Source organism: Haemorhous mexicanus, chromosome 20, assembly GCF_027477595.1.
Source record: "Haemorhous mexicanus isolate bHaeMex1 chromosome 20, bHaeMex1.pri, whole genome shotgun sequence".
Classification (NCBI taxonomy): Eukaryota; Metazoa; Chordata; class Aves; order Passeriformes; family Fringillidae; genus Haemorhous; species Haemorhous mexicanus.
This window is the reverse complement of record NC_082360.1, coordinates 3,876,290-3,892,459: the sequence shown is the minus strand read 5'-3', so window position 1 is coordinate 3,892,459 and position 16,170 is coordinate 3,876,290. Positions and strand designations below refer to the sequence as shown.

At 42.6% G+C, this 16,170-nt stretch overlaps 1 protein-coding gene across 12 annotated transcripts in view; it reads right to left on the bottom strand.

The window, feature by feature from the left end:
• Nucleotides 1–16,170, bottom strand: part of TNRC6C (trinucleotide repeat containing adaptor 6C) — a 103,262-nt gene that overhangs the window by 41,635 nt on the left and 45,457 nt on the right. Inside the window, exon 1 of one of the 12 annotated variants that reach the window (XM_059864592.1) lies at nt 4,602–5,155. The exons of 10 other annotated variants lie outside the window; for them this stretch is intronic. In XM_059864592.1, coding sequence (XP_059720575.1) covers nt 4,602–4,626 — 25 coding nt within the window. In that variant the 5' untranslated portion in view covers nt 4,627–5,155. Of the gene's footprint in view, nt 1–4,601; nt 5,156–16,170 lie in introns of those variants that run through there. One more of the 12 variants, XM_059864593.1, reaches the window with a different exon arrangement.

Sequence of the window (16,170 nt, the reverse complement as noted above, 5' to 3'; positions counted from 1 at the left end):
AACAAGTATTTCACTCTGATCCAAGAGAGCTGTATGAAAGACAATCTGCAGAAGAGCTCCTCTTAACTGCTTGCACATATCAAAGTAACAAATTTTGGATGTCAATTATTTTTACTTGCTTTGAATCTGCTGAAACATGGTTTCTACTTTTTTTGTGAATAAAATGAGTATTTTTGTGGGGAAGATGGATGCAACTAATCTCCCAAACAAGTTGCTAACAACAAATGCCTAATATGAATTAATTTAAATCACAAATATGTTGGTGTGATTAGCTCCTCTAATTAGAGGTGTTCTGATACTGCAAAATTTACTCCCAAGATGAGAAAAAGCTCTCTCTGACAAAGTCTTGTTCACACATTTTACCTGTAGCTTTTTAAGGTGGTTGCTTGATTGCCTTATGAAGATTTTGCAAGATGAAGAAATCACATGCTAAACCAACTCAGATTGCTTTTAAAAAATTTTAAATTCATTTAAGCAGAAGAAAGGATTTTAGAGAAAGGAAAGGAAAAACAGTCTTAGTTCATCACCTATCTTCTCATGATACCAGAAAAGACCTAAATAATCACAGAAAATAGAATTGCTTGGGTTTGAAGGGACCTTAAAAATCATCTCATTCCACTCCCTGCCATGGGCAGGGACACCTCCCACTGCCCCAGGCTGCTCCAAGCCCTGTTCAGCCTGGCCTTGGACACGTCCAGGGATCCAGGGGCAGCCACAGCTTCTCTGGGCACCCTGTGCCCTACCACCCTCACAGAGAAGAACTTCTTGCATAATAATTGACAAGCACATGACAAATCTGAAAGAATGTGAACAGAACCACTGGATTTACCTGGATTCCTTCCTCTACATGCAATGGCTGGAAAGAAGAAAGCATCCTGTTATTCCTGGATGGATACAGCCACTGCTACAGCACAGAGCTGAGGAAGCATGTTGAACATTTACCTGAAGATCTGAGATATGCTACACAGGTGTTAAACAGAGACCAGAATCCCAGATAAGACATGGAAGGGGAAGGCAGGCTGTGCAAGGACTTAAAAAGGGTCAGCAGGGTCAGAGAAATGAGCCGATGAACATTCTTAGCAGAGCAGGAATGAACAAAGGGAAAAAAGCAGCAGCAGGCCGGGCCAGAAGATAAGAAGTTGAGGCAACCAAGGAATCAGATAAGAAGAGTTACAGGAGATTTTATTCAACCCTGTGGGTGGTGCAACTCAGGGCTGCCTTTGAGCCTCGACAGAAGGATTTGAAAGTGGCTGGAAATCCATTGTTCCAATGAAAGGTCTCCTCAAAGCTGAAAGCTCAGCTCTGTGTGCAGGTGCTGCCCGAGCAGAGCCCTGCAGGGCAGGCTGGGGAAGGAGGATCAGGAGAGCGCCCAGGACGTCTCCACACTCACAGGAACAGCACCATGGCTGACAAGATGAAAGGGGGCTGCTTGTTTAATCAGCTCCTTTCTCCTCTCCCCCAAAGATGGTGGTTAAAGCAGTGCTCAAATTTGAGAGCACTTAGACAAAATAAAGGGAAGGGGTGGGATTGAAGATGGAAAAATAGCTTAGAATGATTGCTGAGAGTAGGGAGCAAAATAATTTGTTAAATACAAGACCAGATCTCCAGGAGCAGTAAGAGAAAAAAAGAAAATTATGATAGAGAAGAACTATAAAACCCAACAGATGTCCACATTAAGAGTAGAAAATGGCCAAGTGCCTGGGCTTGGCCAAGCACAGCTTGGCAGGATCCCTCCAGGAATGTGCAGCTCCAACCCCCGGGCTTCCCAAGGCTTTGCAAATCCAAGGGCTCCCTTTCCTGTCCCACAGTTGTTCTTCCCGAGGTTCAGATGATTCCCCCAACACTACCCTCGGGCTACCCTGGCAGTGGTGACTGTGGCAGGGATGACAGGAATTCTGTGGGGGGATGTGAAACCAGCGATCCCCTCCGGAGCAGCAGCGGGTCCCTGTGCCGCGCCCTCCCTGCTCCGCTGGCAGCGGGGTCCCGCTGGCACCTCCCACAAGCCATGGCTCAAAAACCACAGAAAAAACTTGCAAGAACCTCAGAGTGTCCAATACCCACTGGAACAATCGGTTGTAACACCAAGGCTGCTGTCATAAAGCTCACAAGAAAAAGGACATATGAACAAAATGGGGAAAAAAATTCACAGCATGAACAGAAACCTGCAAAAACTGAGGCTTAGCTGTCAGACAAACCAAGAGTTTGATTACAGATCTTAAATAAAGTATGTTTGATATTCTTGTCTCTAGAAGCAAATAACAAAAAGGCATTTTTCCATTTTAACTAAAAGGGGCTTGCTGCTATGAAATAAATAATGAGTAACACAGTCTTATCTAATCTGTTAACGACATTAAACATTTGCAGAAAATGATGAATGCAAAATATTTTGTATGATTAAATCTAGAGAACTTTTCTGTTTGTTTGAGGCTTTTTTTTTTTTTGAAAATGCAGATTTCCTCCAACTTTCAAGGAAACTAGCTCTTCACAGAAATTCACAATATTTTCTTTTTGAAGTTGTTAAGATTGAAATGGGAAACCCATTTTTAAAAACTCTTAATTTATGCAAAGATGTGAAATAAAAGCACTGAGTCTACCAGAAGCATTTCTATCCCTCCTCTGTGAGCTGAGCAAAGACTGTAAACAAGGCACAAGGAACAGGAACCACAGGTATTCCGTGTTAGCAAATCCTAGTGCTGGGACACCACAAAGTGAAAACTATTTTTAAATTAATACTTTGTGTTTCAATATCTTAATTATGCATCATTTATAAAATATCGTTCCCCTGATCAACAATATTTCTTCAGCCATCAGGAAGGAAATATTAATTTGAGGATAATGGCTCAAATTTGTTTTTAACAAGCACAGAACTTCTGTCCAACTGTAACCATACACATGACCTGGAAAATGCACAGCTCTGAGCAGTATAAACAATAGCATGAGGGGGTTGTTTTGTTTTGGATTGCTGTTTTTTTAAATAATATCCTTAATGGGGTGGGAGGAGATTGCTGGTTTATTACGTACTGTAGCCAACATACTTGACCAGCTTCAATTCAGTGCTTATTAAAAACAGAAAACATTTTTGGCTGTGTTGGGTAATGAATAATTAGTTGCAAAATCAGTTTAATGTTTACATAGATTACAAGTGCAAAATTCCAGTAGAGTGAAATGGGAGAAGCTGTTGCATGCATTTCTTAGAAAAGCAAAATACTTTGCCTGGACAAGCAACTGACCCCCAACTTCCCTCCTCCTCTGAAAATCTCATTTACAATCAGATTTAATTTTTTTTTATTCAGGTGAGTTAAAAGTAACTGTATCTTCATAGCTTCCACTGCAATAATTAGTTCAAATGTTGTGCAGTAAAACCTGTTTCCCCAATTATAACAATGTTCAGCTGACTTTGGAACCAAAGTACGGACAGGGTACGAAATGGCAAAGCCTGGGATAAACTTTTCATGGAACATTATTAATAAATTGTGCTCACCCCATTTTAAATCAGATCTAACAGTGACTCCTCTTGTATTACTTGTTTTATTTTTCAGCCCACGTCTGTCACGTAACAACAACCAGACCCCCTGGCTCGCCCTGTGCTGCCCAGAGGACAGATGACAGACGGTGCTCCCTGCTCTGACATGCAGAACACAGAAAAATCCCAAGGGCCACTGACAGTCCCACTGGGGATTTTCCTTGGCACATAAAGGTTAGTGATCCTGAGTCAGAATATGAGAAAAAAAGGGCAAATTACTTTCTCTCCCCCCATCAAAACATAATTTTCAATTCAACATGAGCACATCTTTAAAATACTACAAATTAATCTTTCCAAATCTGAATTAAATACGAATCGTCAGGAACATTTTAAGTGCTAAATCAAATGTAGCCTATTTTCATAAAGAAAACATGACATAAGCATCTGTTCTGAAGCACAAAATATAATAAAGCAGAAAATTTGGGCACTATAGTGCTAACATTTCAGGTTACCTGCTGCATCCAGCTCTAGGCATAGAGACAGATTTGAAAACTGGCATCTATCTGAAGCCCCTAAAAAGCTCACTCACAAGTCTCATGGATTGAGGAAGCTGAAATCTTGCACAGCACACATAATGTGGAAAGGCAGAAAAGAGATGGAAGCATTGAATAAAGCAGCTTTATTTATTTTAAAACTAAACCATAGCTAAGCCCACACGGGGAAAGCCTGTTATCCCCTTTTCATTTTCTGCACTACGACATTCAAACGTAGTTCCTTCCCTCTGATGCTGAAAGCTTTCAAATGCATTAAGAGAACAAGCAAAAAATAAACAAGATTTTTCATTATTACTAGAGATTCCACTAAATGCTACCTCTCCGACACAAAAGCAGCAGTAGAAAACACCAAATCATTGCATTTTTCTGCTCAGTGCAACATATCTTTACAAGCAGCTCGCTGCGAAGACGCCATTTTATCAAACCTGAAACGCAGCCAAAAGCTCAGGACGCTGCGCTGCTGCTCTCTCGCTGAAATGTTATGTAATAAATTGATTTAACAGAAGCAGATGCTATTTTCTCAGGGTTAGGGTTACTTTCTCTCTTTTTTTGGCTCTAAAAAGGGCTGATGGGTAATAAAATACCTGAAGAAAGGAGCCGCCCAACCATCCTAGGAGACGCTACATTGTGTGCAGAGCTGTTTCTACTCCTGCCTCTACGTTCTCCAGGGCTCCCGGCTTCAATATGTCGGCTGTGTACAGTGTAAGCCTCATCCTGTAGAGCTGCCAAGAAAATCTCTCTGTGCGAGCGCGCGCCCAGACAACCTGCGAGCTCGGCCGGGCCTCGGCTGCACTGGCTATGGAAATGCCCTTTCCACGCACAGCCCTCCTCCCCCTTCCCCAGCTCCGCTCCCCGGCTCTAGGTGAAGGTATCAACAGAGCAGGATTTTTAAGCTTTGATTATCTAATTGCAGCTGACACTAAACCGATCTTCCTTCCTCTTTAAATTCTTTCAACTGTCACAAAACATTTTCACTTCGGGACCTGGCTACAATTAGCGCCCGTAGCTGCTTTTCTGCCGCTTTTGAAAGTCAGCCAAGAGAAGACGCGGGCGCTGCCGAACGCCTGCCCCTGCTCGGAGTCCTCCTCCTTCCTCCTGCCCCAGAGCTCCTGCCTCCTGCCCAGTGCCTTCCTCCCTTTTCCAGCCCCATCTCCTGCTTCCTCCCCACTGCCTTCCTCCCTTTCCCAGCCCCATCTCCTGCCCACTGTCCTTCTCCCTCTCCCAGCCCCATCTCCTGCCCACTGTCCTCCTCCCTCTTCCAGCCCCATGTCCTGCCTGGTGTCCTCCTCCCTCTCCCAGCCCCATCTCCTGCCCAGTGTCATCCTCCTCCCTCTCCCATCCCCATCTCCTGCCCATCACCCTCCTCCCTGCTCCAGTACCAGCTCCTGCCTCATTGCTCTCCTCCCTGCCCCGGCTCCGTCCTGCGCCAAGCGTCCTCTCCCCTGCCCCAGCTCCCGCCCGCCGCCCTCCTCCCTGCCCCAGCGGCGGCTCCCAAGTCCCAGATGTACCCTGGACTGCTGCCAAGCCCTTAATGACTTCCCTGCCTCTATCTAAACCAGCTCTAAGTGGCAAATGCGAGCGCATTAATCAGCGGCACGGTTGTTTATAGAGGCAGGGAAGAGCTGCCCGAACAATGCGGCAGGAGAGGAGCGGGCGCTGCCTGCGCCTGCACAGCGGGACCGACCATCTTGGAACACCCTGGGCTGGCAGCCTCGGCTCCCTCCAAGGCACAGGAACACTCACAAGGGGGTCAGCTTTACATTTTTAGGGCCTAAAGATCATCATAAATGCATAATTGCACATAGAGGGCTTTTATCAGTGCCCACAGGCAAATCTCAAAGGCTAATTCACACCAACTTCCAGCATGCCCAACACACTCCTTTAGGATTTCCCCTCCTACCTGCCCCAAATACATATTAATGATGTGGTAAATGGGGCACGTTTCAGCTGTGCTGTTTCAGTTCCTGTCCTGGGCTCATCAGAGCAGTGCTGCCCCTCTGTCCTGGATCTCACTACCGTGGCTCTTTAAAGCTCTGGCCACACTCTCAGGGTCGCTGCCACTTCAGCACCAAGGCACAATCGCTGCTGCTATTCTTGGCTCAAGAACTGCTCCACTGAAGGACTCCTGAAAATAGCTGGTTTCCTCCTGAAGACATTTATTCTTTTTTTCTCTGCAATAGTCTCTGAATACCGGTTGGGTTCAACCTCGTCTCAAAAACAACAGATAAATGGAAATCAAATCTGTTTGGTTTTGTTTCTAGCCAAAAAAATTATTTCAAATGCACCCAGGAACTAAGCTTGAGAGTCAATTTTGCAAGAACAGTTTTAAGTGGAACTATTGTTGTGGTATATTACATTCCTTTAAAACTAACTATGCATGATGGAAATTTCCATTAGTTAAAATGATTCGTCAAAACTGGGCTCCTTGTATTTTTCCTATAAATAACACAAACTTCCTATAATCAACTTCAATTTATGAAGGTAAGTACTTATATAGGGCACCTATTGAAGGGGACTGTTTTTACCAGTCAGGGTACACAGAAAGGCAAAGAAGAACCCCAAGAAATGAGTCACAGCCCAGTAAAAAGCTTGGGAGCAAAATAAAGTGCAGCTTCCAACTAAGTGTGCTGGCAGAGCTCATCCGTTCCCTATCTTGGACCAACTTTGATGGGGAATGTGTCTCATAAATTTAAAATTCATAATTATTAATACCTGAAGACTAAAAATGGGGCTTTGAAAGGTGATACTGCCTGCTCAGCTGGTCAAAGGAACTATTCCTGATACACACAAGGTGACATTCTCCCAACCCAGCAAGGAAGGCCTCCAGCAATGGAGCCTGCACATTCCCAAGTGCTCTATCTCACTTCTCAAGATTGCTTTCCTAACAGCAGGATTTTCCTAATGTCCCCCCTCAATCTTCCTTGTTGAAATTTTAGCCCATAATTTTTTATCTGATCCATCACAGGCATGTAGAAAATATAATTTCCTTCCCTGCAGCAGCCATTTAGGTATCTCAGCATTCATAATTCCAATCTTCCTTTAACTCAGGAGCTCTGACTCCTTCTTTCTTTGCAAGGCTTTTCTCCAAGATCTCTACTCATTCCTGTTGCATTCCTCTGCTTCTTCCAAGTGGTTCTTTCTGAAGCACAGTACCCTCCAGCTGGAAAGTTCAGAGGCCTTATCCCACATGTCCCTCAGGAACAGTGCTGCCTCTATCCCTCAGGGTCTGGTCTCTTTTTAACACGTTAATCAAGTTTACCCTGTGACCAGACCCATTTTTGCACTGTGAGACCCACACATCTGTATTTGGGTACAGAGCTGCTCTGGCCAAAATAAAGAAACTTTGTGATTTCTTTATTTCTTACCCAATTACACAGTTGTGCCACCACTATTCCATACTGAAATTCTGCCTTTCTGTTGCCTAGCACTCTTCTCCAGTTGGTCTCAACCAAAAATTTATTGAAGGCTGTTGTTTAACCATCTGGTATAACCTGCTCTCCACAAATCCCAGTGACTCTGCATTTCTCTCCTGAAAAGTTCAACATGCACAGAAATGGCTGCTTTGGGGTCTTTTCCCCCTAGGATCATTCTAACAGTTACTCTGACTGACTTACACTTCCTGAGTTCTAACTTTCTCACCTCTTAACATGAGTTGGCTTTTTTCTCTTTTATAGTTTTCCTATTCTTAAAGTGACCACATTACTCCAATCCCTCCTCTGCTTAGTCTGCTACATGATGAATGATGCACATGATGACATGTCATTATTTCCAGACAACTCAAAACTCTATTTCCTGAAGTCTCTAACTCACTGTAGCTTTAGTTTAAGTTTACAGATGAAGGGGAAAGGTATTTAAAGTATTCCTCATGCCACCCATCAGTGGTTCCCTCTGTCCCACTGACCTTGCTCTTACCACTGACTCACTTATGAAAGAGTCAGCTTTTTGTTCTTTGGGGCTCTTTTCCCTCCAAACTGCTACAAAATGTCTTTATTTCTTTCTAGTAGCATTATATATAATTCTTGAGCTATACAAATTCATCTTTCCTGTAGTTTTCACACGACCTGAGTGTGCATCTGGGACTTTCTCCTCTTCCCAAGCACTAAACTCCTACCTATCCCTGGTCACTTTGACCTCAGTTGTGTTGTACCTTGTACTTCACCATCAGGACAGCTCCTGCTACTTGGTCTCTTCTGATGCTTTGTCAGCAACTGCCGCCTGCACATTTGACCTCCTTGCCAGGCTGTTTCCTGACCTCTCCTTCCTCCCAGACACCTCACCAGGGCAGTTCTGTCCCTGGCTGGCCCTGCAGCACAGCCATCCACAGGGAAGCTGGAGAAGAGCTGCAACTCCTGAAGCAAAAGCAGCCACCTTTGAGCCATGAAGCATTTGCACAGCCCCACTCTTTGAAAGTGAGGACAGCAAAACTACAAAAGCACCTCAGTTATTTATCCTTCCACACATTTCTATTTTTCTTTCTCCCTATGCAAAATTCTAATCACTGTCAAAGAGATTTGAAGCAGCAGATTTATTTTTCATGCTCTGCTGCCTGATGTCAGATGACATCCACAATAGAGAAAAATTTGTTCCAAAGATTAGTTTACTGATGAGTTTTTACCATAGTTTTTCATTTCTAATGCCCTTATTTGGGCTACACAGAGACTGCCATTTTCTTGTATTCAAAGCATTTTAAGGAGTTTTTGAAAATTTTGATGGGAGACAAAATTCTAAACTAGCTGAGGCTCACTTCCCACAACTTTCCTGTTACTGCAGTTCAGAAAATGTTCCTCACCAGGAGGGTTACATCCCTTCTCTGTGTTATCTGCTACATTTATGGCCTTGTGTGGTGTTTAGACTTCCTATTGTCTAAACCCACACCTGGCACCAGTGACCTTTGGGAACACTGCCTGATTTCAGGGCCACAGATCACACATCAAGTGCCACCAAATGCTGAACAAAGCCCTGAGAAACAACACGAGAAGACAGAAACACAATCACCTCTTACACCTGAACATCCCCTCACAGCACTATTTGAGTGAGACTAGTGGCAAAAAATGTAATCAAGTCAAATTTCTCATTCTGATAATTTTTCAAATTTTTCAAATAACCAGAATTTGCCAAGTTCTGGTAATTTTCCCCATGTTTTGATCCCAGTAGCAGGAGAACTTTTCCACAGCCACATTACAGAAATGTGTGGACAGTGATGTACAGTGGACTGCTCTGCAAATTGTGGCCAACAGAGGAGTGTAAGGACTGCAGCTCTCAGGAGTTTCTTGCAGCATGGAATTGTGTGTTTGTCATACACAGTCACCTTCCACTGAAGCAGCATGAAGAGCCAATTCCTGTGGTTCCAAAGAAACATCTCCAGGCTGCTTTCTTCATTTGAGATCAACAGCCATGACACCATGAAGCAAATCATCCAGGTATTATGGAGGGGTTTTTTAAGTGTATTTTCTATATAAAGTGTGAAATTATATACATAGGAAGTGTGCAAACATAATGAATGAATATTACCTAATTTCTACTTTAAAGCTTTTAGTGTTTTAACTATTACATATTAAAAACTCTGCTCTGGGAGATCCAGAATAAATCCATTTTTAAGTCTCTGGTTTTAATTGTGTAAGTTTCCAACTAAAAGCAAAAACACAGTAATGTTTTGCCAGCAAAGATATACTGGCTAATGGAATTGCAGAATATGAGCCCAAAGAGGTGAAGTTCAGCAAATCATTTCCATAGAAGAACTTTTCATATGTGCTTTGTTTGTCAAAGCTCAGCCTGTCTGCAATGCCTCCAGGAGATGAAGCTAAATCTTATTTCAGACTTTTGAAATTAAACTTTATTAATACATTTCAGAACCTCTTTGGCACGTGCATGCCTTACCTAAAGCCATCACAAATCACAATGAGCTGAACTGCTCAAGCTGAATTCTTCAAGCATGACTTTAGCAGAAAGGTCTCTATCACTTTGCTGGATCTGATGAAACAACTGTATGTCAAAGCTTATCAGTGTTTTCCAACTATATTGACTGAAGGCATGATAATCTCTCTCTAAAACTTTTCTCCAAATTTGACTTTACAACCATATAAAATTCTGAGGGAATTCTGAAGTAACTGCAGTTAAAGAATTGGATGGAATGAGCATTGTCAGACATGGTTTTAACAGTCACCAGCAAATTTTAATCTTGCTTCCTAAAAAATTATTAAAATAAAAGGTAATACAAAGAGATTATAAGAAGAGTTAACCTGTCACAGAAGAGCACTCAGCAATTTCCAGCTGCCCACTTCAAGGTGCACACCACACCATGCCATGAGCATGAATCTCACAACTGCAGCTAAAGAAACCTTCAAACACAAAATAAACCTTCCAGCTCCAGAGAAATGAAGAACAAAGTTCAGCACAAAATCTGGCATCAGCCCACACATGGAAAATAAATCTCTGTTTCTAACTGCTGTCAAATTCTCACTTCACAACAAACAACAGATAGAACAAATTAAGAGTGTAGCTCGAGTTCCCACAACACTGGTGTGTTTACTCATTCTGATTTACTGCAGGAGTTGCTCTCATTTCTTTCTGGACTTTGGAAACAGATAATATGGATCTGCTCTGCAAAATACTCTACTTGCCAATAAAAAGATGGGCACAAGTTCCACCCTGACTCCTGCAGGACGTGGTAGGTTGCTTTTGAGTTGACAGATGGTGGTTTCACATTGCTGAATTTCAGGAAAGTCAAAGATATCTTGGAGAACTGATTACTTCTTTTGATCTCTGCTCTAATAATCATCAAACACACTGGTTGCCTGGAAACTCCTATATAAAATTCATCTTTTGTAAAGAAACTAAGAAATCTCTATTACTTGTTATTTTTAATCTCCCATGGTAGCTTCCAGAAATGATCCTAATTCTTTTAGATCACATGGCAAAGGATCATTCCAATAATTCAATTAATAGGAAAATGCCTCCCACCTTAATGAGGGAAATTAACAACTTACTTATTTAGTGGAGTTAGATGACAAAGTGGGGAGGGAAGAGATAAAGAGTCACAACTTTAAAAATAACAAACTAGACTAGATAATAGAATACTGCTCATAAATTAGAGATACAGCTTTCCTTCAGTGTAATCCTGGAAAGGATTACAGAGGGGGCAGGTCAAGAACAAGCTCTGTAGCTCAAGACAGACATTCCAGACAAATAACTATTCTACTCTAAAGTACTTCAGAAAACAGTTCCATAATTGTTAACAATGAATAAAAGACTGCTTTCAAGGGGTAAGATTTCTAAAATATTCTTTGCAATTTGAAATGTTTTCATTCCATAACAGTTTGTCTGGTTAATATTTTAGAGATTACCTTAAGAGAGAAACAAAAAATCCCTACTCTCATCCACTTCACTGATACTTCTAGGTGATAAACCTGACAAAGAATATATTAGTGGCCATTAATTCCCACTTGCCTTACATTGGCAGAACATCCTTTTTAATTCATGACATTGCAGTTAAGTTCTGATAAGTGTTTTGGATAGGCTGAGGCAGTAGATAACAGGGGCTGCTGATAAGAGAATAAAGAGATAAAATAGTGTGATTTTTAGAGTGGAGAGACTGGCAGTGACTCTCTAACACTAACAGTATTCCTTGAACCTGGGGAGTTATAAATAAAGCCTGAAAGGAGCATGGAGGCATAAATTAACAAATTTATGGTTACAAATTAACTCTGAAGGGATATGATGCTGTACGAAGAAAAGCTACAGACATGAACTCACATCAAAAATCTTCTGGGTACAAGATGCTCGTGTAGGGCAACCCTGACTCTTTGATGACACCAGATCATCCAAAAATGGTGTTGCTGTGGTTCATGATAAGCCTAAAGAAGCCAGCCCAGGTCTGAGGGGCTCTGGGCAGGGCAGGACAGGGAGGGAGTCCTAAGCACTGCTCCATCTCTGCCTTTACACCCTGAGGACATTCAAAAATGCCCCTGCAGGGATCCCTCTCCCACACTGCAGGTGCTGGTCAGGCAGACAAAATTCCTCTTTGCACATGGCTCAGGTACCTGCACTGACTCTTCTGAACAAGTTTGATTTTTTTGTTCCTTCCCATCATTTCCCCAGAGAACTTTTACTTGCAAAGATTCTTTAGTAAACAAATACCCAGGGAGCCAGAGACAGACATTTAAAGGAAAACAGTTCCTACTGATGCTAAGAGGAGGATGGCAAAAAACTTCCTTTTGATGAAGTATCTCTTAGTGAGAATTCTCCTGTTTAAAATTCTTCTTTTTCATATTCACAAAAACACACCAGTTGAAGATTTCTGGGAAAATTCTCATTTTTACAGGATACAGAATTCCCTATTTTTTTCTAAATTTAACACTCACTCAAATCCCAACAGCTGAGATGAAAAGGCTTCGGCCTTCCCTGGATACTCTTCCTACTTCTTTGCTCTTTATGCTTGACAAGATGAAAACAAAACCCTGTATGAGAGACTGAGAAAGGCTGCGGATATATGCAATTCATGGCTACAAAGGTCTCTCAGGAGAGAGATACTCCTCCCTTGGCCTCCCAGGGCAGCCAGGCACAGAGCTGCTGTCATTATAAGCTGAGCTGGACATTTCTTTTTTTTCCTCCTGTGCCTGCAGTGAGTAAATAAGCTGATGCTCCACCTGCTGGAAAGAACTACATGAGCTCCAGAATTCAGCAAGTTCTTTCTGTGTGCAAAAGGCCAGCACTGGAATCTTTAAACACCACCTTGTGTCAGCAGACAACAGGTAGCCAAGATTTAGCTTGTTTGAGATCCTGTTCCAAGGGGTCTGTTCAGTGTGCAGATCTTGTGGTGCCTTTGAAATTTTTGCTTTTTGACTTTACAGAGTAAAGAGCAACAGGACAATTGTGACTCTATGGACAAAGTGCTACTGAGCAATTAAAATTGCAGCTTTAGGTTTGAAGTGAGGGAGAAATTATTTACTCAGAGAGTAGTAAGGCCAGAAAGCCATGGAAATGCTCCAAGGGCTGGAGCCCCACTGCTCTGGAGCCAAGCTGGGAGAGGTGGGAATGTTCACCTGGAGAAGACTCCAGTGAGAGCTCAGAGTCCCTTCCAGAGCCTGAAGGGGCTCCAGGACAGCTAGAGAGGGACTGGGGACAAGAGATGGAGGGACAGGACCCAGGGAATGGCTGTAAGCTGAAGATGGGTGGGTTGAGGTGAAATATTAAGAAGAAATTCTCCACTCTAAAGGTGGTGAGATGCTGGTGATAGGTTGGACAGGGCTTGGAGCAATCTGGTCTGGTGGAAGGTGCCCCAGCCATAGCAGGGGGTGGAATGAGATGAGCTTCAAGGTTACTTCAGCCCAAACCATTCCATGATCATGATGCTAAGTAACACTTTTACAAAGAGTTTGATCTGGGTTAACTTGTTTGGGGCAATAATCTAAAATGAAGCTGAAAAGCTGCTGCACTGTTTCTTTTCCTCTCATTTCTACTGACCTTTACTGTCCTCTGAATTTTTCCAATAGTAACATAAAAGAAGCAAAAAAAAAAAAAAAAAAAAAAAAAAACCCCTGAACAAATTCAACAGTGTAAAACATCTGCTGAGGGTTGCCAATACTACACATACAGCAAGTTAAAATAGGAATTGGGAAAAAATAAAGCCTCAAGGTAGAAATGCATCTGGCAAGATCAAAGTCAGACAGCTCGTACTACACTCTTACAAGGAAAGTTCTTTTATGAGTTATGTTCTGATTTACAGTGGCCTTTGTTTCATTAAACTCAAACACAGATGCTTCAGATCCATCTACAAGGATGCCTGGAAGAAGCCTCCTGACCCTCAGGCAGCCTGAGCCACTGCAGTTGGCTGCTCTGTGTGTGCCACATAAATAATGATGAGAGGGGCAGCTCCAATCTCTGCTCCCCAGGACCTGAGGGAACAGCTGGAGCTGTGCCAGGGGAGGTTGGGCTGGATCTCAGGGAAGGTTTCTCCCCCAGAGGGTGCTGGGCACTGCCCAGGCTCCCCAGGGAATGGGCACAGCCCTGAGGCTGCCAGGGATGCCCAGGGTGAGGTTGTTGGGGGGTCTGTGCAGGGGCTGCACTGGGTGATCTTTGTGGGTCTCTTCCAGCTCAGAACATGCTATGATTGCTATGGTTCCAGAATTCTGGAAATAAAATAATCAACATATCTCTGACACAGAGCATTAGTCTGACAGTTAACAAACATTTCCCAATCCAGAAGAAGCCAAGAATGCCAGAACCATCCTTGATGAATTGGGATTTGCAAGGAAGAATGCTGTCAGAAAAGTTAGAGAACTGCTGGGAAATGATTACTTTCCATCTCACCAAAGCCAAATACTTGAGAATATAGAAGAAGAATCTCTTCCCTTCCTAAAAAAGAACACTTTAATAAATAATAAATTGTTTCATTTTGTCTGTTCAGTTTTAGGTTTCTGGAGAGTAGCTGAGTGATATTTTCAAATGTATTTCAATAACCATAGAAGCTGTAGTTTCAGAGAGAGATTATTCTCTTATCCAACTAAAACTTCTAAGGACAACACCAAAGAATTTTCTCTGTTGTAGTTCTGCTCAGCAGCAAAAATAGTGAAAGATTCACTAATGCCCAAAGGGAAAAACTGCAGACAGTTCAGATTCAGATTTTGTGATGTTTGACAGTGCTAATGAGTGATAATGAGTAACACTTGAGATCACACAGAAATGAGTAATAGTCAAGATATCAAACTCCTCCTTTGTGATTTAGTCCAGATCACTTTGTTAAACCATGGATAACTGTATGCCAGAGCAGTCCCTGCTTTGCCTGACATCCACACAAAGCAGAGATGGAAAAGGGGATGTGCAGCACTGAGCTCAACCCCACTGCAAAGCTCACACCATTGAAGAGAGCTCTTAATTCCCATCAGCAGCTTCAGGAAAATGAAGTTAGCTAAGAGACCTACTCCTCAACATCCAATTTCCAACACCCAAAGAAAGGCCTGTGTGTCTGTCTGAGAGCCCACCAGCTCTGGGGCTCCCAACATCAGAAGGATGGAGAGCAGGACAGAGTCCAGAGGGGGCCATGGAGATGCTCCAAGGGCTGCAGCCTCTCTGCCCTGGAGCCAGGCTGGGGGCACTGGGGGTGCTCACCTGGAGAGAAGGCTCCAGGGAGAGCTCAGAGCCCTTCCAGGACCTGAAGGGGCTCCAGGAGAGCTGGAGGGAGACTTGGGATGGAGGGACAGGACAAGAGGAATGGCTTCTCACGGGCACAGGGCAGCATTAAATGGGATATTGGCATTAAATTCTTCCCTGTGAGGGTGGGCAGGCCCTGGCACAGGGTGCCCAGAGCAGCTGTGGCTGCCCCTGGATCCCTGGAAGTGTCCAAGGCCAGGTTGGACAGGGCTTGGAGCAGCCTGGGACAGTGAGAGGTGTCCCTGCCATGGCAGGGGGCTGGAAATAGCTGTTCCCTAATGTCCCTTCCAACTCAAACCATTCTGTGACCTGCAAAGGACAGACTGAAGTGGTAAAAAGGCCTAAAACACTCAACTACTTTTCCCAAAGTATTCTTTTCCTAAGGTGAAAACAATAATTGAGAGCATAAGCAGGCAAAGGTATAAAAATGTCACAGAACATAAGTGAAGTTACTATTTCTTATTTACAAACATGCAAAACAGTGTTCAAGGAGCATAACAATTATCAGAATAACAGCTATAACTTGTAAATATTCAAATTCCCAATGCTTCTGTAAGAATCACCACTAAATATTTACATTTCCTGAACATCCATTATAGCTACCAAAGAAACATGAAGGGAAAAATAAACAAACTTGAGGGAGACCCCACAGCTCTGAGCATGTGAACAACCAATAAAATCTTTTACAAGTGGATGCCAGAAATGGCACATTGTGCCAGAATACGAGTATATAGCCAGGAATTCAAGTAATCCTCAAATATGAGGATATTACAAGTAAAAATAAAAGTAATAGGTGAGGATTGGAATTTTAAAATTGAATTTTCAAATGGCTATTTAAAATGAAATTTTCATATGGCATTTTAAAACAAAATTTTCAAATGGCATTTTAAAACTGGAATTTTCCAATGGCATTTTAAAACAAAATTTTAAAATAGCATTTTAAAACAAAATTTTCAAATGGCATTTTAAGACGAAATTTGAAAACAGAATGTTAAAATGAAATTT